Consider the following 23,361-nt stretch of genomic DNA (forward strand, 5'->3'; position numbering starts at 1 on the left):
CAGGTCTTATTTCCAATACTGCCGTTAAGCAAGCATTACGTTCCTTAAGCACTATATCCAATGGCTGATAGCACTTTTTCGGCAAAGTCGCTCCAGACTTCATCCCAGTAGTACTTATGGGCTCTTATCAGTATTACATATATTCGCACTCTTGGAGCGGGAAATGATCAAAATCGATCACCTGATTGCTAAAGACTGAGTTTATGGTAACAATGGGTTATGTTTATGGGTTATGAAGAAACGGAGACAGCACTGCTCACCGCTGTTGCCAGATGACGGCCAAATATAAACAGTGTCCAATCCAGTCGCAAAGTACCATACCATTTTCTAGTATTTAAGTGTCGTAGTTTACTACACCATTATAGCAATATGCTCTCATGGCAACAGTGGCTTTTCTTGAAGAGAACAGACGGGAAAGTTAGTACCTTACTAAACTTTGTAAGCAGCTTTACCGTAGTCAAGAATGATAAATGATATTTTTCTATTTTAGACTGTTCATTTGCCGATGTCCTATCAGATTTTGGCCAGCGCCTATTTGCTAGCCGGCCCTAATCTCAAGCCGATTTTGATTCGTGTTTCAATTGCCTTTCGGCTGCATCGCATTGACGTCTCTGCTGATGTTGCCCTAACTTACATATAGTTGATTCGCGATTGCAAAGGAGCTTTTTGTGTCTCATCTGGTATTAATCCGAGGATAATCATTCGAAGAAAATAACTTAAAGAACAGAGTTCAATGGCTTCTGCAAAGCTTTAAAGCAGGTATACTTCGAAGTCTCGCTGAAGAAGCGAGCTTGCGAATCTCTCTTCACCATGAGAACGTCCCGCGTAGTTTCGAGCCGGTTTACCACCATCGCCAAATACGGCTAAACAGTTGTGCTGTTCGTCCAGCTACTTGAGGACAGAATTAGGATAAGCTTTACCCTACAGAGAGGTTCTAAGCCCGACCAGCTAGAGCGCTCACAGTTCGGCACTGCGAAACTGTCTGAGAACCTGTATTAATGTCGTAATTCCCCAAAGAAAAATAATGTACTACTTACATATCTGTTTGTTCCGTAAATTCCCAGTTATTAAAAAAATATATATATTATCAAAACGGTTATGCAGAGTACGTAAATTTTCGAATTTTCCGATAAAAGTAAAGATTTGTGTCATCATAAAATCTTGAAGGCAGGTTTCATCTCTGAGAATACGAGTTTAAATCGTCCATTCTATAGTAACCCATCAAATCAGTGTTTTTTTTGGAACGATAGTTCTGAAGAAGAAAGCAGTTTCGGTAAGGCTACTATTAAGAGAATGCAAAACGCACCTATTTAGAACATAAATCAATATCGCCCTCATTATATTAAACTCAAGCCTCCAAAAACCGCTATAATATTATTATTAATAATAGAACCACTTTGTTATTTTGACTAAGGTCGGTCGATTGCATATCAGGGTTAGAATATACACGGCTCTTAGATATTTCCCCATACTATGAGGAAATTTTTTTCCCTTAAATGGTAGAAGATAGCTGAACAGCTTAACCTTAATTCGTCGAAGACAATGCACAGTATGGCACTTTTTTAGCATCCTGACGAAATTTTCAGCTGTATAATTTCAAGAAGCCAGACTATTTTGTTAACGGTCTGACATAAACTCATGCATGGTAATACTGATGAGTTTTACTTTTATAACTACTTGATTTAATTATAAATGTTCACCCATGAAAGCACAGCGGTCTGGGCGGCTAATGCGTATCTCTTCAAGTATATTATTATGGTAATCACGACTATCAGGCATGCCACTGTGGTCCAAATCTCACTATTGACAAATATCATTGCTATATATCAATAATCAGGAAAATAAAAAACTAAGAAAAATAGGGTATTATTAAGACTAACAGGTTGCTTTTATGGTTTTTATGCTATTTTACAAATCTGTTAGAAAAAGTTCAGGAAGACCCACTTCAGTTAGAGTCCTAATTGAGGAAAGTCCTTAATGCTATAGCAGAAAGTTATGGTCCCAAGGACTTGTCCATATACGATGAATGATTATTGAACGATTAATAATGCTGAAAACTAAAAAGAAAAAAATATTTATTTAGAAATTCTCATTGTTGTCCGTTTACAGAAATCCACTAACACGGTGGATCTTACAAGCTCATAAAACATGTATAAAACTGAAGCAGAATCTAGAGCTTTTAATTTTCTTCATGAAAGCTTTAATTAATTATAGCTCTAGAAATACGAGGTATAATGTTTTGAAAAAGTATATTCATACTAGAAATTGAAAATAAAACGCCAATTCATTGCTTAATGTACTTAGAGTACCGACTGTAACATTTATAGTATATATATCTTTTACTCAATAAGCTTTCAAAATCATTACCGTTTTACCTTAGGCCATCAAATTTAACCTAGAACTCGACTGTGGCTAACATTTAGCTTCACAGCCTGCAGTTGTCGTTGTCATTATATGTTTTTACTTCCGACCATTGCTAGTCGCATTTTTGTCTCTGGAGGACTCTTTGCGTTTCTGCTGTATCTCTCCCAGACAGGACTCAGCTACCTCAATTGCCATCTCATTGTTCTGTTTCTTCGCAAGTTCCTTGGCACGCTCACAGCACTCTTGCGCTTTGTCGAAATCTCCATTTTTTATATAGTTTTCTCCCAAATTACATAAAAACGCTGGCAAATCTTCGGATTGCTCTACGCTGTCAAGACCGATAATTTCTTCAAGAATTCGAATGCTCTCTTTGTAGTCCTTGAGCATGGTATTAACAAGAGCAAGATCATTCTTAACCACTAGGGTCTGTTCGTGACTCTCGCCGAATATCTTTCGTGAAACCTCAAGGGACTGCGAAAGTAAACTTCGTGCATATGCATATTTTCCTCGAGAGATGAGGTGTTTTGAGTACCAGTCCATGCACATGCCCCAGAGGGCAACCGAATTCTTTTCTTCAGGGGTAAACGACACGTTATTGAAGTTTTTAATAAGCTCGCCTAATTTCTTTTCCTGCGTATCGATGCAAAACTGGTAACCTTGTTCCGCTTTTTTATCATCATGGCGTTTGCTAAAGACATTAGCAAGCTTAGCTGAAATCTCAATAATGGCGTTATCGTCTTTAGCTGTTCCCGATATGATCAACCGTCGCATAACCTCAACATAAAGTTTTTCAGCCTTGTCGAGATCACCGTGCGCCAGAGCTATGTCAGCCAGAAGATCGAAACAATACGTTTCCGCCTGAGTATCCATTCGTTCCTGACTCATTTTCAGCGCCAAATGAAGCATACGCTCAGCTTTCTTGTAGTCCTTACGCTGAAAAGCAAGAATCCCACGTTTGATCGTGGTAACAACTGAATCTTCCTCATCTTTGTCCTTCGATTCTAAGCCAAGAAATGCCAAGATTCCTCCCAAACGTAGCGGTGGTGTCGCGATAAATTGCCTGCAACATAAAAAGCCAATATACAGCCAATCAAAAGATCTGCAGGATAGCCCATCAGCCACATTGGTTGCAATTGATTTCAAAAGGATTTTAACGTTAATAATATATATATATATATACTTAACAATGGGTCTGAGGTTATGACCGTAATGTTTATTATTTCTATATATGTCGCATCGCGAAGAGTGTTTAGGTTAATTACAGTTACATTAATTAACATTAGCGGAAGCGCCAAGAATTGGCATGTTAAGAAAATATCCAAAATGTGAGAGATGAACTTTTATTTTATCCAGAGATGTTTGTTAATTAGATATACACGAGAGTGAGACAAGGATTCAGGCAGCGTGCTTTTATGACGTTACTGAAAATTACTTACTTATTTCATTTAAAAAAAGAATCCATTAATGGTAACTAAAAAATAAAGTGACGGGACTTTATGGCGATACTAAAATCTTGGTTTATTAATATGTTCTATTCATACGTGCGCGTTAGCGCTTTCGAAAGTAGCGACCCCTTCAATTTAGCAACAGATCACTTTCTCGTAGATGATTAAAACATAACATTATTACTTATTATACACTTTTCAGGTTTAAAATGTCCCTTTTGTACAGGTTTCAATTAACCCTGTTTCAATTAACGGCCTTTTGCACACATATATATATATATATATATGTATATATACTGTGTACTAGGCTTTTAACTGAAATAGGGAAACAGAATAAAAAAAAGTTTATAAAGCCCATAACTTGAAAGACGTAAAGTATGCTACGTAAAAAAATACGTTGAATAAATGACGACTATATGATAAAAAAAGATAATAGTAAAAAAAACTAAGTACTCTCAGTAGAATTAGTAAACATTTTTACAAAATGACACTTGCCATGTTTGACTAGAACCGTATCCGTTTTGAACATGATAAACATATTTTTTTTGAAAATCGGCGCTACGATTGACAGTTATCTGATCACTACGATAGTGGCAATCGCCCGCAAAAGTTTTTTGTGCAGCAATATAAACTTCTCCAAATCTGTGACGGAGCGCACTTCTCAGAGCGTAGACGAGCATGTTCGAACGTCGGGTCGAACGTCCTGTGTTAACACCACCGGAACCGGCCTAGTGGCTGAAACATCACGACATAATCTCGATGTTAAAAATGTTCGTTTTTTACCAAATGACGTGTAACAGTCAATAGACAAATAAAACATCTCAATTACATCAACCGTATTCACTTCTATTCGATATGGAAAAATATGTCCCTGTAACTATGAAACACACTCTTTACTAAGCTGGGTCGTCTGCTAGAAGTGCGGGGTAAACATAAACATCAGTGCTAGCCGACAGAAACAAAACATTTAGACGCTACGATATGAGTTTTATGGTGTAGAAGCAATTTTCGGTAACGACTCGGCGTGCCAAAAGCGAAAAATAGATACATCTAAGAAGGCCGAATTCCGCCTGTGCAACTAAGTTATCTCGGAGTAATCTATACTCTACTATCGGTCGGAATGGACGTGTACATTCGGTTGCCGAATTCGAAAGAACTTATTACGATTTGTCTTCCAACAGGTCAGATACATTCGAATAAAAATAGCCATAAGTTATTTATCCGGTTTAGTACTAAATAGTTGATTAATCAAACTGCAACAATAGTTGGGCCGACTTAAGAGAACGGAACTTATTAATCAATAACAGCTTTTCATTTGTTACCTATAATAAATAATAGTATAGTTCTTTTATTGAGCTAATTTCATGTAATATTTTACGACAGTATGCTAATTGTTGATCATTGCTATAAGTTACGATATGTAATACGCGCATTATTAGAATGCTGGGATACTCAAAATAGCGAAAATTTTAGCAACTACTGTAATTATGTACAAAAAAGGTAGTGTACTTTTTTTTTGCAATAGGGAAGTCTTAACTTGCATTACACTTGCAGACTCGCGTTGCAATGCCATCTTTAGAAGCTTCAAAGGTGACTTCTACCTCCATAAGAATGGGTACCATTTATTTCCGCATGATGAGCTGCGCCCGGAGGATACAATTGATATTGTGTATCGCCTTCGAGGCGGTAAAGGCGGCTTCGGTTCGATGTTACGAGCGATCGGAGCTCAGATTGAAAAGACCACAAATCGCGAAGCTTGCAGGGATCTCACGGGTAGGAGACTCCGGGCCATCAATGACGAGCGAAGAGGTCGCCATTATGCACGCCTAAAAGCACAAAGGGAACAGGAAAGGGAGGAAAGACGGCGTAAAAAGCTGGAGACCCTTGCAACCTCAGTACCACGGCACGAATTCGACGACCAGGAGTATATTAACGAACGCAGTCAGATTCCAGATCGTGTCGAAAAGGCTCTTGAAGATGCACTTTATCAGGTAAAAAGCCTGCCTTGTTAGGGCGGGATCATTAGTAGTACTATGACAATATGGTAGTACTGATTATTAAGTGTCTCTGTTTTTTTTACAATTTTGACTCTAAATAATCGGATATTTTTGTCAGGCATTAGCGTTTATTACAATCATAACAATATCGTGTTTATCATGAATAGTTAGCGCTAGTGCACTTGCTATGTGATTTTTGTACATATTTGTCTAAGGAAATTTAACTTTCTGGATATTTTCATTTGTTTATATCATCGCAACATTTTTAAATATAACCACGGTTTCGTTGCCGAGAAAGTATTCTCCAGTTAAATATGAAGTTCACGCATTAAATCATTGTTTTTGTAAGAAAACATTCACAATTGAGGGCTTGTACAAACATAAGGGAACTAACATACTTTCCTTTCAATAAATACCACCTGAGTATACCTTTTGGATGCATATTGTATCGTATGCGTTTTTGATCATCATTGATCTATTCCTCTTGGTCCAAATTAATTTAGAATTTACTGCGTACAGTTAACAAATACGTCGAATTGTGCTTATGTCTGTAGGAACCCGGACCATCACGAAAGAAGCCGCGGTATGTACCGCCCAAGAACATGAAAGGAACATGGCTGGATGAACTCGAATTTGAAATGCAAATGACCGAGAATGCCTCCGATAGATCCGCAAGCGACGAGGAAATTACTGACAAAGGAAAGGCTTCGTCGAAACGCAAGAGTAAAAAGTATGATCCATATTCTACGCAGATTCCTATCGACGACTCTGAGAGACCAAGCAGCCCAAATCTTGAGTGCGACGAATCAGTGGAGGAAGTCCTTATAGAAAACATTGCTGTTGCCAATGAGGGACAAGTCGTTAACATTGGTAGTTCAGCTGATTCGGCAGGCATGACTTCATGTACTGACGAACAGGCTACAGAACCACCGAAACGACCACATTCTACAACAGAAGAGAAGACTGAGGTGCCCTCAGCTGATCGATGCCCGTTAAATTTATCTGGTGTTTCCTCCATCGATGAACTTACTGAGAAATTTTCCGCGGATGAGTTGAAAACTGAGCTGAGTAGGCGCGGCGTGAAGTGCGGTGGTACCCCCAAGGAGAGGGCTGAACGATTATGGACAGTGAAGGATCTGGGAATTGAAGACATTCCAAAAAAACTTCGAGCTAAAAAATAATCTACTCATTTTGTTCTGTTTTGACAATCCACTTGCTTTTGCAGCAAGTCGGCAGCATGTCGGACAGCTACTACTTGCAAATATTGTCCTATCGAGATTATGCACCTGTCATGTTGACGAAGATTATTCGCAAAGGTGTGGAAGAATCAGCCAAAAGCAACATATTACGTCGCATTCCCTCGGTTTATATTCTATCAATACTTGCACTGTTTAAATAAAAATCATATGAACTTTCCCTGTGGTTATAGCTATCACATGAAACAAAATATTAAGTTTGCACTCTGCCTGTACGGTAACCACCTGGCGAATGATTGATAACTGTAAATAAGAAGGGACTATTTTGATGCTACTAACGAGTAAATAAAATGGGTGTCAAAATATACTATTGGTCCAAAGCAATGATAATGATTATCTTTAACTTAATCAAAAAACTTCAGAAAATTATAAAAAAGCATTAATGCGTTAGGTACTTTAGCAAATTTGCTATCCTTAATTTGCTTAGATCTGGCGACAACCAGACTCAAGAAATTTCACATACTCTTTGTGATAAAAATCTCATGTCACGTTGAATAACGTAAATTAATAAATATAGGAAAGTATATATAGAACGTAGAGAAAATAGACTCGACTTTCGATCAGCACAAATCTTTCATTTCTTAAGAATACAAAATATATTTTAGAATGTCTTTGCAAAAAGCTTGTCTCTTTAATTAGCCTTAGCCATTCACACGTGGTCCTTTTTATTAAGTGAATATTTTTGTTTAATTACGACCAACAAAGCACGCGAACATCTTAGCAGATAACTGATTTATTAGTGGTACATATATTTGTTATAGTAAGACTTTCAATTATATAGAAATCGTCATTAGCGTCATCGTCGTCTTCCATATCATTTTCTGTTGTTGCAATCGAGCTGTTTTGTATTCGATTATTTTACTGTCTTTCGTAACGACTGGCTCTTTCTTCGATTTGTTATTCTCTTTCGTTTCGTTCTTCTCTCATTCTGTCCCTGCCTGTTTTACATTGAATTTTACCGGTTAGATCTCTCACGTCCCTTACGATAATCCGTATCGCCTACAGTGGCACTCGTAACATCTGAATGACGGTCACCCCGTCGTTACCATAACCGCCTACCCTCGATCCGTCAAACTGTCGGCCTGTTTGCGGTCCCATTAAAGCGAAATATATATATATATATTTCATTATTTATATTATCCATCATACCATTTTTCGTGCTTCATGTTACCATTATGAGTTTCTCTTATTCGCGTCATTTTGCTTACGTACTATCGACGTCGTTTACATTTCAAACTGTTGGCAGCTTTTTCTTCTTTTTTCTTTTGCTAGTCTTATTTGCAGCAGATTGGCACGGCACGGGCATTACTATCATTGGTACTATTATTATTATTACTCTCAAATTGCGCCGGTTCTCCTTTTATATGAATAAGAAGTATAACTGTTATTCTTACAATATACCATTCATATTACGTATGTATATAATGGAGATACTGGCCGGCGTCCGCTATGATTTTCGCTTAACCGCATCGGTTTTTCTACTGTCTTTGTTCATTTGTTTCGTCCTAATTGTTCTATGGTGTCATTAAAATTCCAAAAAAAAAGCCCACCTCTTTAACTGAATAGCATGATCGACGATTGAGTCGCCGCGCGTTCATTGCCGCTGGCGCCGTGGTCAATGTAATTGTTGGTGTCGTACGGGACGTTCTTCGATATTTCCTCCTGTTGCTGCTGTTTATTCGTGTGTTCTATTTCTATTGTATTTTTTTTTAAATTTCTCTTGTCCGTTCGATAACTCCTCACTGATCACTTTATCGTGTTCGCTTATCTCATCTCATCTCATCTCTCTCTCTCTCTCTCTCTCTCTCTCTCTCTCTCTCTCTTTGTCTCTCTTGCTTTCGCGCTCTCTACCATCGTTGCTTTCATCCTATATTTCAATGTGTGCGCACGTGGAATGAAGTAGCCTCTCGTGTTCGTCATCGTCATTACCATCACGACCACCTGCATGCGGCTATCTGTCGCTAAATCCGTTAATTTATTTGTTGTGTTTATTCGCTTTCGTACCTAAATTTTTTCATCTTGCAAAGCATCAGCTCTCAGCGAATGATTGAAATGTGATACGGTGGTGGCCGGTCGAGTTAAATGTCCGATGAATAGCGTGCTACTTCAGATTGCCTACGAGTATCGCTAAATGATTACGAAACGTTCTGGCAACTTGGTGTCCTCGCAAGGATGAGGAAAAGTTTTTGGTACCCCAATGGCTCCAATCATTATCCTGCCGCCTTTGTTTCTACTCGTATCAATGGGTAGACCGTCATAGCCTCTATAGTGAAGACACGTACGTTCAAAGGTCTTCTTCAAGCCAGTTACGCTGCTCTTCTAGGAAGCTATCTAACTAAATTTCAGAATGGCTCAATTTTATTTTAGCGGGCACTAGAGGCTAATATTGTAAACTATTATCTTATCTTATAACTGAATTAATTGTGAACTCGCCGGATGCCTTTTTGATTAACTGACGAATTTACTTTTAAAACCATTATATTTACCCGTAGCCGGCAATAAACGCATACGGGTGTACGCTCCCAACTATTAACCAATTGCGAATTCTCCAACCTTATCTAGGCAGCATTGTTCTCCCTTCGTGCAATTTTTCCTAATGATTTGCAGTCCACTAACTTTCTTAATTCCTTTCGTGCTGTCAATCATGCTTATCATACCTGTTCTGATCACACACACACATAAATTACTTTGAGCGTCCTTCCTGTCGTTAGCAAGTCTTTTCTCATTGCGCTCGTGAATATCTCTAATGTTTTAGTTTTTTCGGAAAAATGAACCGGTGCTGCCGATTTCTTCTACCCTCATGTTTTCTGTTCATCTCATTTAATTTCCACATTACGCAGAGTCCTCTATTCCAGGCAGCGTCAATTTACAGCGCCGTCTCCTCAAAATGACAGGCGTTTTTTCTATGTCAGTACTGCTGCTAGATTCACAACGCCATTCAGTTCACTCTGAAACTATTCGCTTGTACACATACGCACGTACCCGACTATCTTATCATCCGCATCTTTGTCTTCTTTTCCATTTTTTATATTCATTATCATTAATAGTATTCATAGTAAAGTCATCTCTATTATCATCGCCATAGGCGGCCTTATTGTTTGTTATCTATTTCTTGTTTACTTTTGCCACGTAATCGCAGCAGACCCCGTCATATGTCCAGAGGCCCAAACATGCTCTCTTACGATTGACTATTTCTCTGCCAGACTTACTGTTTTCTTGTTGTTTTGCTTTACACGTTCAGACGTAGAGTAACCCTTTGTTTCGATACTTCGCTGGCTTCTTCGATCTTGTAACTTGCTGCGTGCAACATATGCTTTCCGTTTTTAGTTTTTCCTACCATCTAAATAACTATATATATATATATATATATATATATATATATATATATATATCCGACTTTTTTCCGTTCCACCTGTATTTTTTGTTTATGTATGTGTGGTAGAGTACACGTGTGCTTCGATCTTCTCCCATCTGTTCTTGATGTTCCTTTCCATCCACCAACCCCTATATACTCATGACTTTTCGTTACGCTCTCTCTCTGCTGAGCAATGTGCGGCTCGTTATATACAAATGGTGGGCTGCAAAACAAAGTAACTGCACGTCCCTGCGCCAGGAGCTCGTCGTCCACCACCGTCCTTTCACGAGAATGAATTCAATATTCGTACCGACCCGCAGGCAATGACAAACCTCGCCAGGAACGCATGGACTGTGGTTTATCGTAAATCTTCTCTCTCATATAATTCAGTTGTATAATTGTCATCGGAATTATGTTCATATATCTTTCATATTTCTCCGTCTTCGTATAGTCGACCTTGATCATTATTTATAATAATAGTGATAGTAATGGTTACTATTCCATTCTTCTCTTTATGTAGTGATGTCCGATAGAATCATCATTTACTCATCAAAGTGGCCATGGCACACTTCATACATTCGTATTCCACTTATACTTAAGTACAATTACACATACACATTTATTATATATATATATATCTATATATCTTAGACACGCGTAAAATTAAATGTTGACTGTCGCGCCTCTAGAAGTCGAGCTTCCTTCTCGATCTAACCTCAGCTTTGTAGCCAGGTTGATCATTCATACACAGGATTAATAATTATATAGAATACATATATATTTGTGGCAACATAGTGTCCTTTTTGCAGGGACTGTAGCGACATGACCGATTCGTCGATAGCCTTCATTATATCTATTGTCGCAGTTTGTATGTTTATTTTTAAAAGTCTTCATTTTCATGTGTTATCATTGAAATCTACATGCCGTATTTTGAAAGGCAAAAGTTTTAGCGAACGCTGGCGCTCTTTGCCAACTCATGTTTCTGTGGGCAAACGCTACCAAAGCGAGTCTGTCGATTAAATAATCAACATAATTAGCGACATTTTAGTTTGTTTATACCTATTTAGATTAGCGAAAAGTGTTCGGTCAACGAAAAGCGTTTATTACCGTACGGAAAAAAAAAGGTATTCTCTATTTCCAAGTGCCTTATGGATGTTGTTTTGGCCAGGAAAGTCCGATAGAGGACGGTGTTAAAGCCGGTATTGAAACCGTTATCTAATTGCTACTATCGATTCTGTTCTCAGCTCCGGCGTACTGCCATCGGTCTGCTAAGTGTGTGTACTAGCATCGCATGTATGTTCCTATTATTCCAGAGTTCGTACTTGCGATAGACACCATACCACAAAATGCCGGCCTGTTCAATCAGACTGGATATTTTTCTGTCCTTGATTATTTATGTATTTACTTCTCTGCGTGTTCCCTAGTTGTTCAATTCATATCGACTTGTATAGGGCGTATTTTCCATTAAAGTCTCTCTCTCTCTCTCTCTCTCTCTCTATATATATATATATATATATATATATATATATCTTGGGTGAATCTCAATTCTATACAACGCTGTTTGACTGTGATTGATTGAGCTATATAGTAGTATGATTGGTATGGCTGGTATATTTGTATTTGGATGTGTGTGTTTGTGTGTTCAATATGTCGATAACATCTGTTACGTACTACTGTGAATCAATTATGAAAGCGTTTCTTCTCCATTCTGTTGTGTCCTTGAGAGCCTGGGTAACTTCGTTCACGTATCACTCAATAAGAATAGGAACCCAATGCATGTACATACATATATATACACACATACACACACACACAGAATATGCGCAGATATTTGCACTCAGCCGCTTGCACATCTAAACACACATACTCACAGGCTGACAGACGCGCGCATTCAATAAGAGCAAAGTCGTTAACCCGACCTGCCAAGATTGCTATTGTTTCTAATCCTGTCTGCTTGAAACGATCAAGTATATTGCCTCAGTGTATTTGCTATGAGATAATATGGTATGATTTGGTCAATGCGACCTGGGCAGGCAGGCAGGCAGGTAGGTTATAGTCATATGCTCTTGTCAAGTACGAATTCGAAGAGACAGAGGTTTTCTATACGATTATACTTTTGTATTCATTGTTATTATTATGATTAATACTTGTTTTATTTTCACTCCATCATCGAAGTACAATACAGTATCTCTTCTCACTTGTGGACACTCGCTGATAATTATTCGGTTAGGATTAATTTAAAGATGACTTCCTTCGGTGAACTTTGTGACTCTAAGATTATCACACATATTTTTATAATAATAGTGGTAATGATCTGAACGTTCCATTCTATTAGAATAATAATTCTGATTGTGTGCAATACTTGTCTGCGTAGCGCATACTCTTGCACCCTTTACCTCTCTCTCACATTATCCCTGCACCATCTGTTTTTCTCTCGTTTATAATAGTTCTTATTCTTTAAAATATCAAATAAAGCGGCGCGAGGTTCAAGTGACGGGATCTGATTCACCTATTCTTCTGTCTTAGGCGTCGTTGAGTCGGCATCATAATCAATAAATCAGGTCAAAAAACATCAGAAAGGACAGTTAGAATAAAGGATTTTTTTCTATGAATTGTATGAATTCATCAGTACGTGTAATCTGCACTCATGTTTATGGTTTTGTTTCCCCTATATACATATACATATATATATATATATATATATGTATATATATAGCTGCTAGTCGAATGACTTTTGAATTGTGAATGCTGATCTGTTTATGTTGCCATAGTTCTTATTGTGCTTCGTACTCTCCAGAATTCCATATATATTCTACACATGTTTTTGAATGGGTAACAGGGCCAAGCGTTTGGGGCAGAACGCAAGCAACTGCTGCGAATCCGTCCCGGATCCAGGATATTCCCTACTCTGTTAATCGGTTCCGTTCGTTATTGGGTTTTCATAATGATCTCGTTGGTATTATGTTCCTTGTTCTGTTGTAAGATTTCTCTGTTTAATGTTAACGTTCTATATTTTGCTGTTTTCTTAATACTTATAAACTATCTTTTACGTCCGCCTTGTTGTTTCCAGTAGTTATCGGCTCTCTGACTCTTATTGTTTCTTATGTTATAGTAGCATTGCTTTTTTATGAATTCATGATTGGTACTTATGATTACCTTATCCCTGCCGTTGCTGTTAGTTGACTTTCAAAAATTGTAGTTAGTTTTATTCGTATTTTGTCTTTCGTTCTGTTTGTCGTGTCCTAGGTTAGAGATATTTGGTTGGGGACCCCCCACCGGACCTGGCCTCACACTACCATCACTCAGTATGGTACAGAAACACAACTGCAACAATTGGTAATATTTAAGGGTAACCGCTTCGTCGAAAAGGGATTCAACTCGACAACCCTGCGCCTTCCTATTTGTAGGTTGGATGCGCCCCCTCGAAAAAATGGCCAGCGCACGCGCTTATTAATTCGTTCGATAAATATCACCCGTTTTGTATGCTGCCGCTGCCGAAGTTTCGGCATTCGAAACGATGTTCGATGTGATGTTTTTCTCTGACCTCTGATCAGTAAGTCAAGGTTAACGTCTGGCCTATACCAAATTTTTCCTTTGGCGAGAAACCTAATATTCGTCTATTATATTTCTTCTCATATGTTTCTGTGTGTTGGTGTACAATTTTAATTAATCATTTCTTATAGAAGTAACATACATGCACACAATTGCTTTGCTTTTTGTGTTTTGTCTGGTGGCTATAAAACCAGCTGGTTATCTGTCAGACGTCCATCTGCTGTTATCAATTATACACTCGTGGCAGCGTTTCGTTGTACCATTAATGTCGGCATGTGGGATGGATAGAATTGCACCAGCTTTGTCATTAGTCCAACATCCGCCACAGTTCCACATGTGATGTGCGTAACGTTTTCAGAACGTTTTTCCCCGCTTCTAATGTTCTAAAAAAAAAAAAGCATGATTATTTGCCACTAGTTTGCCATTTATAGTACACTTATGTTTGTAACTCAAGCAAAGGTTGTGAGGACCCATAGCCAAACAACATGATCCAACCAGCTTTATGCATACACACATATATATATACGCTTTTGATTATCGGTAGCTCCTTATCTTCCAATATTAGCTCGTCATATACACAGGTTTAAACAAGGCATAAGTGAAAAAAAGCAGTTTAAAAAATAGTGTCATTATATTTTAGCTGCAGCTATTACATCTGGCTCTTCAACTTGACGGGCATAATTGGGGCATAAATATAATGAGTCCCATATAAATAAACTGTTTGACAGACGTTTGTTCCGATACTGCACGGCGTGAAACGAGTTGTACTCTATAAAATTTTGAGCTCAATGAAAAACAAGCTTAATTAACAGTGTGTTCAGTGATGGTCTTGATCATATTGGATATATTTAATTTTTGATTAAAAACTCATTCCGTTAAATGAATTAGCATCAGGGGCAAGAGCAGCCTGCCGTCAAAATGATGGAATGTACAGACGCGTTTAACATATTTTATATTTAATCATTTTCTGGCTGTTTTTCTCTTGTCCTCGATTGCGTCATGCTACTGCAGTTCACATAATCGACCACAACTGATTAACTAACGATTAACTAAAACGGAGCAAGCGTTCCCATTCAGTGGTGCTATTAAGTTTGAGTGGTAATCAGAGACTTGGTTTTGCGCCCGAATCACTTCTGCAGTAGCGTGTCACTGAAGCTGCTCTATAGCTGAACGTCGATACACCACCGTATATAATATTGTGTCTTGACTACACCCAAGAGTCACCTCCCACGGATGGGCCTCCATTGGCTGTAACAACTTGTTGAATCGCGTGCGGATGGTGCAACCCGTTAGGCGTCGGTGTTCCCGGTGGAATAAGCTGGTGCGTACTTTCGCTGGTAGATGGGTGCGTATCCCGTGGTAACGTTGTATGGCTGACGTTGAGAGCTCCGCCGGGCACAGGACTCATATGTCCACTTTGGCTCAGCAGATGCGCCACAGGACTCATGTGACCATCTCCGGGGGGGCGATGGCGCAGCTTTTTTTCCCGATTCACTTGGGCATAAACTGGTTCTCTAGCTAGCATCGGCCCTTTGTGCACCTCGGCCAGCTGATGCTGTAAGAACGATCGTATATACAGATACCAGAGCGAAACGATAAAAAAGGTAATGAACGTTAACACATCTAATAAATAACTAAACGTGCTTCGCTACATTGTTGCAGACAAGCAAACAATTTACTATCAAATCTAGAAATTATTTTTATTGTAACCTTGAAGCTATTTCGCTCATCATATTACGTTTGCTCTCTGTCAGGCTCCACTAAGATTTAACAATCCCAGAGTGATAAAAGCGGGTACGAACCACAGTCGTTATAATAATGCTCGCTAAAATGCATCCATACATGCAGTTTATTAAATATAGACACACCATTTATCTTTCGATCTTAGTCTTTACGAGTCGAATTTTTTTGAAGCAGCGGAAGACATCTGACAGCTCCATTTCGTAGAGGTCGACGATGTTTACTTGTATATTTTTCGATTATAGAGGCATAGTTTTAGCGTAAATTGTTTTTATTTGATCGTAGAGATCGGTGAAGTGACGTTTTTTTGTCGGTCCTTTTTCTGAATGCTTAGGTCGCAGGTGAACTGCCCACTGAGGGGATATGTTGATTAGCTGAATTACTTATTCAAGATATTGAGCATCAAGGATTCGCAGGGTTGCCGTTCCCTCCGTGAGGGTTAGCCTAGTTGTGTAAGACCAGGTCGGGAAGCTGTTAGAAGCCGGGGGGCTGTTTTATCGTTTAGGTATTTATTACGTAACGTCATTGACGGTTATTCGATGTTGAAAGGACGGCCCCGGTAAAACGCAGTACAAAACAACCGTGCAAATCGGTCAGAATAATCCAAGGCAGCGTGCGAGTCATTAGCAGAAATGAAATTCAGTTAGTTAGGTCTTCCTTTTCTGAGTTTTTTAAAGTTAAACATTGACAAAAATATTTGGTCCAGTGATCCAAAGGAATATCCCAGATCGCACTATAGTACTTAATAGACGCAAAACTGTACGAACATTGTTCGCCATGACCTAATAAATATGCGCCATTTTTGCTTGTTGAACCTTCGATTTCATTATCCATTGGTTCTGATTGGAACATCTAGTGACAGTTACGTTCTATAGAATATTAACACTTACGGGTCCAGGTGGGAAGATGGGTACACCTCCGACAGGCGGCTGACGATGTGGTGCACCATCTTGTATCGAAAGGTTATGCATTTCAGCTAAAGGCATTTCCTGGGCTCCAGGCGCAGCCCGGAAGGCCCCCTGGCTGCCTTGACCAGCGGCTTGTCCTGCCGATGAATTGTTGTTGTTGTGATGATGTCGATTGAGCTCTCGACCGGCGCCACGTGGCAATGTGCGATCCTCGTAACGGGTGCCACCCTGGGAACTAATCGGTCTTGACAGCGTGCTGTAGTTGGCCCCACCTAATCCAGTCGAGGGCCCCGCGGCCCCGTTGCCGCCGAGGTTCCTAGTCAGGAAGTGGCTTTCCCGCCACCCGGCACTCTTATACGCTTCCCGGAGTTCCACATGCTGCCACATATTGTAGAGCAGTTGCGATGCAAACTTGACCACTCTACCCGAGAAGCGCTGTTTCTGCTTCGTGATGTGAGTTAACCGGGTGACGCCATGAGCTTCAAGGAGAGAGCTCGCGAAATCGCTGTTCTTAACGATAACTTCATTGAGCGTAGCTAGTACAGCGGCTACGGTATCATCTGATGTGCCCATGTCGTGCTGCGGATTTCCATTCGGCAGCTTTTGTACCAAATCGTTCATTGCATATTTGCCTGAAAAAATTGTACGAACATACGTTGGTGATGGATAGTCATGATACGTTGTTTTTTGGGTACGTATAACACAGAAATGTACAATAAAACGGGTGAGACAGCTTTTGCTTGAAAATCGATTCCATATATAAAGCACAGTCGAACATTTATGGCAGTTTCATAACCAGTTCATTTAAGATGTAAACACAACTAGAGTACAACAAAACGACGATTCGTATGCACAAATATATCCTCTGAAGTCGCTAACAAAAAGGACCAAACGTACAGTTTACATGCGAAGTATGTGTAACAAACGTATGTCTATTATTATATTTGTGTTCGGTTAGCGCCTGTTTGTCCTGAGGTATTACATATGTAGATGAAAAATGTATGTTTGAAAAATCCTAGATTTACCAATTAGCTCTTTGTTCCTCTGATCCATGGCGAGATTTCTGAGCGCAGTGGCAACCGCGCAAACGACTCGATCAACCTCCATTCGGAGGAGCTCAACAAGAACTGGCAAGCCACGATCCTTTCGCACTGCAGCGCGAATGTCAACCGACGGCTGCCAGTAGCAAGCAGCTAGATTCTGAATAGCGCCTGCAGCTGCCTCCAGGGTTTCGGGGTTCGAGCATTCAGATAATAGTGATAAATATGGCTGCACTACGTCAGCCTGCCATAGGAGCTCCATACCGGATGGACTGGCAGATGACGGATGAGAGGCGATCTGTTCGCTAGATGATGACGATTGAGCCTTTTTCTTCTTGGCGCCGAAGCAGCCAAGACTTTCACCAACCTTGAACGCAACGGAAGAGGCTCCCGAACGTCCTGTTGTCCCTGTGCCATCCTGCAGCTGTGGTGGTGGCGCTTTGTCGTATTCTGGATCCTGTACTTCTTGGCACCTGGTCGTGACGAAAATTTAATTGTATCACCAGTCCACAAGTTAACGCGAGAAGAACCAAACCTGAGGTTAGAGCGATGTCGTAAATCTAACTAGGGCCAATTATATTTAATATGTTTGTTTGCAACTGTGTAACCACACGTTATTTTATATTTGAAGTTGGTTTACGTTTGCATGAAGGAGTGACCCCTAAGACTCTCTATTGTAATGCTGTATCTTGTGGCCGCTTCCGTTTTTACCTCATTACAGGGATTTTAGCCTTTGCATACACAGCACAAATGAAAAATGACCCAGCCAATAATCTATGATTAAAACAACGTAATATTTGTTGTAACAGGTCGAGATAAACGAGGCATGACTACAAACCTGTATGAAAGATTTCTGAGTATGCAAACGCAGTTTTCGACGCTTTTATTATCCATGTCGTTTTTCCGTACCGCCGTTCGTACGAGATGCAATAGTGCTTCAGGTAGACCTTCGCATTCACGGAGCCGTCGGCGCGCGAACTCGCCAGCCGAGCTGACATTACGTAGTACACCGGATGCGTTACGGAACACGGCTGTCCAATAGATTTCTTGTGCGGGCTTGCTATCGCCTCCGGCCCCGCCGTTATGTGACAGGGACGCCCGGTCCCAGCCAGAGAGCGGAATGAGTACGCCTTGTACAAGCGGCCGGAGGGCATCATCGATAATTGGCCGCTTCAATTCGTCGCATGAGCTGAGATTCCAGAGGACACACGTAACCAGTTCTCGTATGTCGTTGTCGGGTGACGACTGCAATAGATGGACGAGCGCTGGAACTCCACCGGCGTTTCGAATTGCCCTCTTGTTCTCATCGTTACGCCGACCGTACGACAGATTGCGCAGAGCTCCGCACGCGTTGCGTTGGATATCAGGGAACGGTTGGGCAAGAAGCTCGATCAAAGGTGAAATCCCGCCGAGTGCACGTGTTTTCTGCTTCATATTGTCGTCCATATAACAAAGATGCTGGAGATAGGCGGCGGCATTTGACCGCACCACGTTGTTTGGATGGCTGAGGAACTCGATGACCTCGTGAAGATCGGGATCTCGGAAACGAACTCCACCGCCACCGCTCTCGCCCGCCTGAGGTGCTGCAGGGGGAGGTGGTGGCTGTCCATCGAACGGTGCTTGGCCGTACGGATCGTAAGAATTTCGTTGATCTAAGTAGCCGCCTGGGTAACCTTGCTGATAGTACGAGGCCCTTTTTGGCCGAGTGCAACGTAACGAAGGAAAGAGCATGGAAAGAAAACGAAAAACAAAGCTGGTTATAGCTAATCTGCTCACATTAATTAATGGTTGCAATGCAATCTAGGAAAAAGGTTTTATTTATGTAAATTTCTAAATATACATTTCCTGATAATCCTATTCTTTTGCTTAATGTTAAATTGCACTTGTTGGGTACAGAATTACTACTCTATGTATGTTAGTCACATGTGTTAGCTGCATGCATACGTGTAAGTTTCCCAACCGCTAATTTGTATACCATCTAAATAACTTTTAAACTAAAGAATAAATAATTTCTTATTTTTTTCAATTGTAAGTAAATCGTCACCTAAAATTCGATGATCTTCATATTACTGTTTTATGCTCTGTTTTAGCTACAAATCAATTCAAACACACAAACACGTCCACACGAATTATTGTCAATGCTTTTCAGGACCATCATTGTTTACTTGGTCGTGGCAGTGCCAAACCAACTCATCATGACTTCCTACCTCTGTTGTGGCGTAACGAGAGTCGAGTCGAGTTCATCGTAGCCGGACGTCGGAGGACCTCCTGGGGGAAACATTCCCGCACCTCCGTGCGAATGAGGCGGGGATTCCGAGATGACTGAGGTAGGTGATTGCCGGCCACCCACCGAGGGGTAATACTCGTACTCCTGCGGAACGGATATACGAGATAATAACGGGCAACGTTGGTGGCGCATGGCCAACAAATGGATCAAGAAGAACAAACGGCCCAGGGTCACCCCGCAAATAGAAGCATTAAAATAGACACGATGGAACACAGAAACCGCAACAGTGGAATCAGGATGACTAACAAATGAATAACTGTACACATAGTTTCGGTGAGGATATTTGTGGGGTGTTAAAAAAGGGAATAAAAATCACTTCAAGAATCGCTGGGCTAGGATGGGAATCAGCTTTTTTTTAAATATTATGTTGACACGTGGTCTCAAATACGAATAAAGCAATGGTTTTTCAGCTCTGACAGAAGCGCAGAAGATCGACTGTTTAAAACGAATTTTCGCAGGAGGTTAAGAATACTGTGTCACCTTAACAAGTAACTAAGATGGACATCATCCTCTTCCTTTGCCAAAAACAACGAACCGCTCTCCTGCTTCGTTCGTGCTTGCGCTTTTAGGTTTGTGTACCTGGAAGTTGGCGCTTGCCGGGTAGGCGCCAGCCGGTCCCGCGGGAGGCGGCGGTCTACTGTAATAAGCGTCATAGTTCGCCGGCGAAGGCGGCTGTCCTTCGAAGTAGCTCATGGAGCCGTCTGCGCCCTCTTGAAGAAAGCCCGGATGGCCTGGATGTACTGGGTGTCCCGGATGGGGCGGGTATTGAATGAAGTCCGAAGGTGGGCCAGCTGCGAAGTCCAGATCTACCGGTTGACCATCCGGTCCGATGTGACGAACCTCACGAGTTTTGACCAACTTTGTTACCGTTTTCACCTTTGGCATTCGGTGGGTTACGAATCGAATCAGTATATAGCAGTTAGCACAGAAAGTTATGAGGGAGAAACATTGGAGACAGCGGGACAAGGCGGAAGCACGGAAAAGCATGCCCAACCCAAGCTCAATTGTCACGATAATCGGCTCATTCAAAAACCAATTTGAATGTCCGTCCTTTAAGCATCATGATATGAGTCACTTTATCAGGTAGGACGATTTTTAAAATAACTTATTCACAACTATCAAAAAAAGTAGTACCACGCTAGCTGACAGTTACTGTGAAGTGCGCATTGCCATGGAACCTCCATTAGGTTCGTTCAGTCCACCAAGCGCTCTTATAACATCGGTTACAGAAATAGACACGACACGCTGTGTGATGATATTATAATTATTATTTACATTATTATCGAATATAACATAATATTCATCATGCATGACGACACATTAGAGAGCTGAGAAATTTAGCAAAAGCTTACTTAGGTATGGCTGGCTAGTCATCGTTATAATTAGCATGCTCAGGTTCAATTTTTATTGTTTCATCCATCGGTTGCAGCATCTGGACCGCAAAGCTACACTACACATAATCAACATTTTTTTATCCACTTCATAGATGGGGTACCTCGCTGATAAAAGGAAACGGTTTTACCCGACAGTATCAGAGCAAAAGAATAAAGGGAGACGGGGGTCGCGTAAACCGTTTGGAACGAAAATTCTCGGGATGCATACAAGTGCCTCACACTGAGGTTGGATAAGGGAATGGCAATAGCCGAGGAATTCGTACTGGATTCGCGTCTGATTTGGTGATATGATGGCCCGAGCATTAGATGGTCGATGACCAACCTCTCTGAGCAACTGAGAAGAGAACCCAGCCGCTCCGGAGCAATGAAGAATAAAAAAAAGGTTTTTCTTTGATCATTCCGACTCGTATCCGTAGCGGTTAGTAGGAATGTGGCACATTAACATAAATACACATGGCCGAAGCGCGAAGTAGGCTGTACAATGTATTATTACCCATATGAGAAATTATCACAGATATATTCAATCTGTGCATGAATTAAGGTTACCATAAAAACGTTCACATAGGCAAACACAATGCATGCACACAGAACTAAATAGAGATTGGGTTAGTGTTCATTTGTACAAAAGATTTTATAACCCAGAAATGGTGGCAATGCCATTCAAGCTAAATAATAGTAACGATATAGAAAAACAGTTGCTGGACTTTACTATCTTTGTTTCGGCACACATATGTAATGAATATAAATACAGGAAAATCATTCCCGGAAAATATATTTGTGCAGTCGCTCTGATAACAGGCCGACAATGCTGATGTATCAACGAGTAGAAAAAATAACCAATAAAACGATATCCGAAAAAAAGCTCCCACAAAGAAACAATAAAAATTAGCAGAACTGCGATCCGGAAAGAAAGATGCTAAAACTCCTAGCAGCAATAATGCATGCCAAAATTTAAACATATATATCCATAACATAATGTGGGTCAATATAGGACCCAGTAACTGCGATATGCGTTACTTGAATTTATATAGAAAAGAAAATAAACAAAAACTTAATATGGAGCTGTGTAGTGTAACCACTGATTTTGTCCGTTCTGTTTGAGAGGTATATTGCATAATCATTTCAATAGCTTTTAAATCTTCAAAACGCTAACTTATATTCGGCAAGGATGAGAAGAATTAAGTGGAATACTTTTTTTTAACATTTCTTGGCAATGATCAACATTTGGCTAACATACATATGTGTTCTTCCGTCAGCCCTTTTGTCGCAGTCAATAGGTTCATTCATGCCCAAAAGAGTACTACAACACAATGCATTGCGCGCGGCCATTTCATATTTAAGTTTGGCTAAAGTTCTCTTCTGTCCAATATCAAATAAAGTAGAACTAGCCACTTGATGATGCATGAACGATGTTATTTACAGCCGCAATTTACAAGATATAAGACATAATACTTGTTTTTTCCATTAGAATCGCGACATTCGAAAATCAGGTGTTATGTATCGTCGATTAGTGCTTGTGTTTCTTCGGGACAAAATGTTGTTACCATTGTCCTCTGTTAGCTACTAGTAGAGACCGATTTACGGGACGCCTGCGAAACTGTGAAAACAAATAACGTACGTTTTTTTTGGAGCAATGGTGTCTATGATCAAGGCCATGCATATAATTTAGAGAGCGTAGCAACCTGAATTAAGAATAATGTTTACGAATATACTCTCGTATAAATTGGACCCATAAAATCGAGTAATTATATTCGTTCAACTATTTTCACGCATTTTAATCTAAGCTTTACATCCAAAACTTTACAAAAAAAAAAAAACAATACACTAGCCAATCATTGGCAACAAAAATACTTGCTTGTAAATTAACGAAAACACTTTAAAGATCCTTTCGATATTATTCTAGAACGACCGTAACAAGAACAAAAATGATAGGAGGTAATGTTTCGTCAACGAAACCCACATAACAGAACTAACTCAATATAGAAAGATAAGGGGCGCAAATAAGCGAAGTATATCACCACCG

General features: G+C 40.1%; 3 protein-coding genes and 1 long non-coding RNA gene across 16 annotated transcripts in view; 2 read left to right on the top strand and 2 right to left on the bottom strand.

The window, feature by feature from the left end:
* Positions 1-2,058: 2,058 nt before the first annotated feature.
* Positions 2,059-4,711, bottom strand: Ttc19 (tetratricopeptide repeat domain 19). Of its 2 annotated transcripts, XM_086987787.1 has the most exons (3): positions 4,639-4,711; positions 4,305-4,544; positions 2,059-3,424 (listed from the first exon to the last, which is right to left on the bottom strand). In XM_086987787.1, exons 2-3 carry the CDS (start codon positions 4,487-4,489, stop codon positions 2,461-2,463), a joined length of 1,149 nt encoding a protein of 382 aa, XP_086843913.1. In that variant the 5' UTR covers positions 4,490-4,544; positions 4,639-4,711; the 3' UTR covers positions 2,059-2,460. The 2 variants fall into 2 exon arrangements, with proteins under 2 accessions (XP_086843913.1, XP_022660218.1); XM_022804483.2 differs by having other exon boundaries at positions 4,305-4,675.
* Positions 4,712-4,848: 137 nt separating this feature from the next.
* Positions 4,849-7,386, top strand: LOC111249972 (splicing regulator SDE2). The gene is made up of 3 exons (XM_022804484.2): positions 4,849-4,990; positions 5,364-5,800; positions 6,361-7,386. Exons 1-3 carry the CDS (start codon positions 4,930-4,932, stop codon positions 6,985-6,987), a joined length of 1,125 nt encoding a protein of 374 aa, XP_022660219.1. The 5' UTR covers positions 4,849-4,929; the 3' UTR covers positions 6,988-7,386.
* A 393-nt stretch (positions 7,387-7,779) lies between these two features.
* The window catches only part of p120ctn (adherens junction protein p120), a 104,296-nt gene continuing 88,714 nt past the window's right edge, over positions 7,780-23,361 (bottom strand). For 11 of the 12 annotated variants that reach the window (XM_022805851.2, XM_022805854.2, XM_022805859.2 and 8 more), the window contains 6 exons: positions 20,524-20,820; positions 19,865-20,028; positions 18,496-19,350; positions 17,643-18,130; positions 16,600-17,249; positions 7,780-15,524 (listed from right to left, as the gene is read on the bottom strand). In XM_022805851.2, coding sequence (XP_022661586.1) covers positions 15,177-15,524; positions 16,600-17,249; positions 17,643-18,130; positions 18,496-19,350; positions 19,865-20,028; positions 20,524-20,820 — 2,802 coding nt within the window. In that variant the 3' untranslated portion in view covers positions 7,780-15,176. Of the gene's footprint in view, positions 15,525-15,837; positions 16,199-16,599; positions 17,250-17,642; positions 18,131-18,495; positions 19,351-19,864; positions 20,029-20,523; positions 20,821-23,361 lie in introns of all 12 variants that reach the window. The other variant, XR_002673400.2, reaches the window with a different exon arrangement.
* LOC147756199 (uncharacterized) lies at positions 13,832-22,499 on the top strand. The gene is made up of 4 exons (XR_015326915.1): positions 13,832-13,970; positions 19,807-19,984; positions 20,514-21,027; positions 21,374-22,499. It is a non-coding gene; the product is annotated as an uncharacterized LOC147756199 (long non-coding RNA).

The sequence above is a fragment of the Varroa destructor genome, unplaced genomic scaffold (assembly GCF_002443255.2).
Source record: "Varroa destructor unplaced genomic scaffold, Vdes_3.0 BEIS01000004.1, whole genome shotgun sequence".
Classification (NCBI taxonomy): Eukaryota; Metazoa; Arthropoda; class Arachnida; order Mesostigmata; family Varroidae; genus Varroa; species Varroa destructor.

What these genes read in the sequence shown, in the direction of transcription:
- LOC111249972 (XM_022804484.2), top strand. Translation starts at nt 4,930, where the DNA reads ATGGACGTGTACATTCGGTTGCCGAATTCGAAAGAACTTATTACGATT. An exon ending in TACGATTTGTCTTCCAACAG is followed by an intron (nt 4,991 to 5,363) that starts GTCAGATACATT and finishes TTACACTTGCAG; the next exon opens with ACTCGCGTTGCAATGCCATC. An exon ending in TTGAAGATGCACTTTATCAG is followed by an intron (nt 5,801 to 6,360) that starts GTAAAAAGCCTG and finishes TTATGTCTGTAG; the next exon opens with GAACCCGGACCATCACGAAA.
- Ttc19 (XM_086987787.1), bottom strand. Translation starts at nt 4,489, where the DNA reads ATGCTCGTCTACGCTCTGAGAAGTGCGCTCCGTCACAGATTTGGAGAA. An exon ending in TACGGTTCTAGTCAAACATG is followed by an intron (nt 3,425 to 4,304) that starts GCAAGTGTCATT and finishes TTTATGTTGCAG; the next exon opens with GCAATTTATCGCGACACCAC.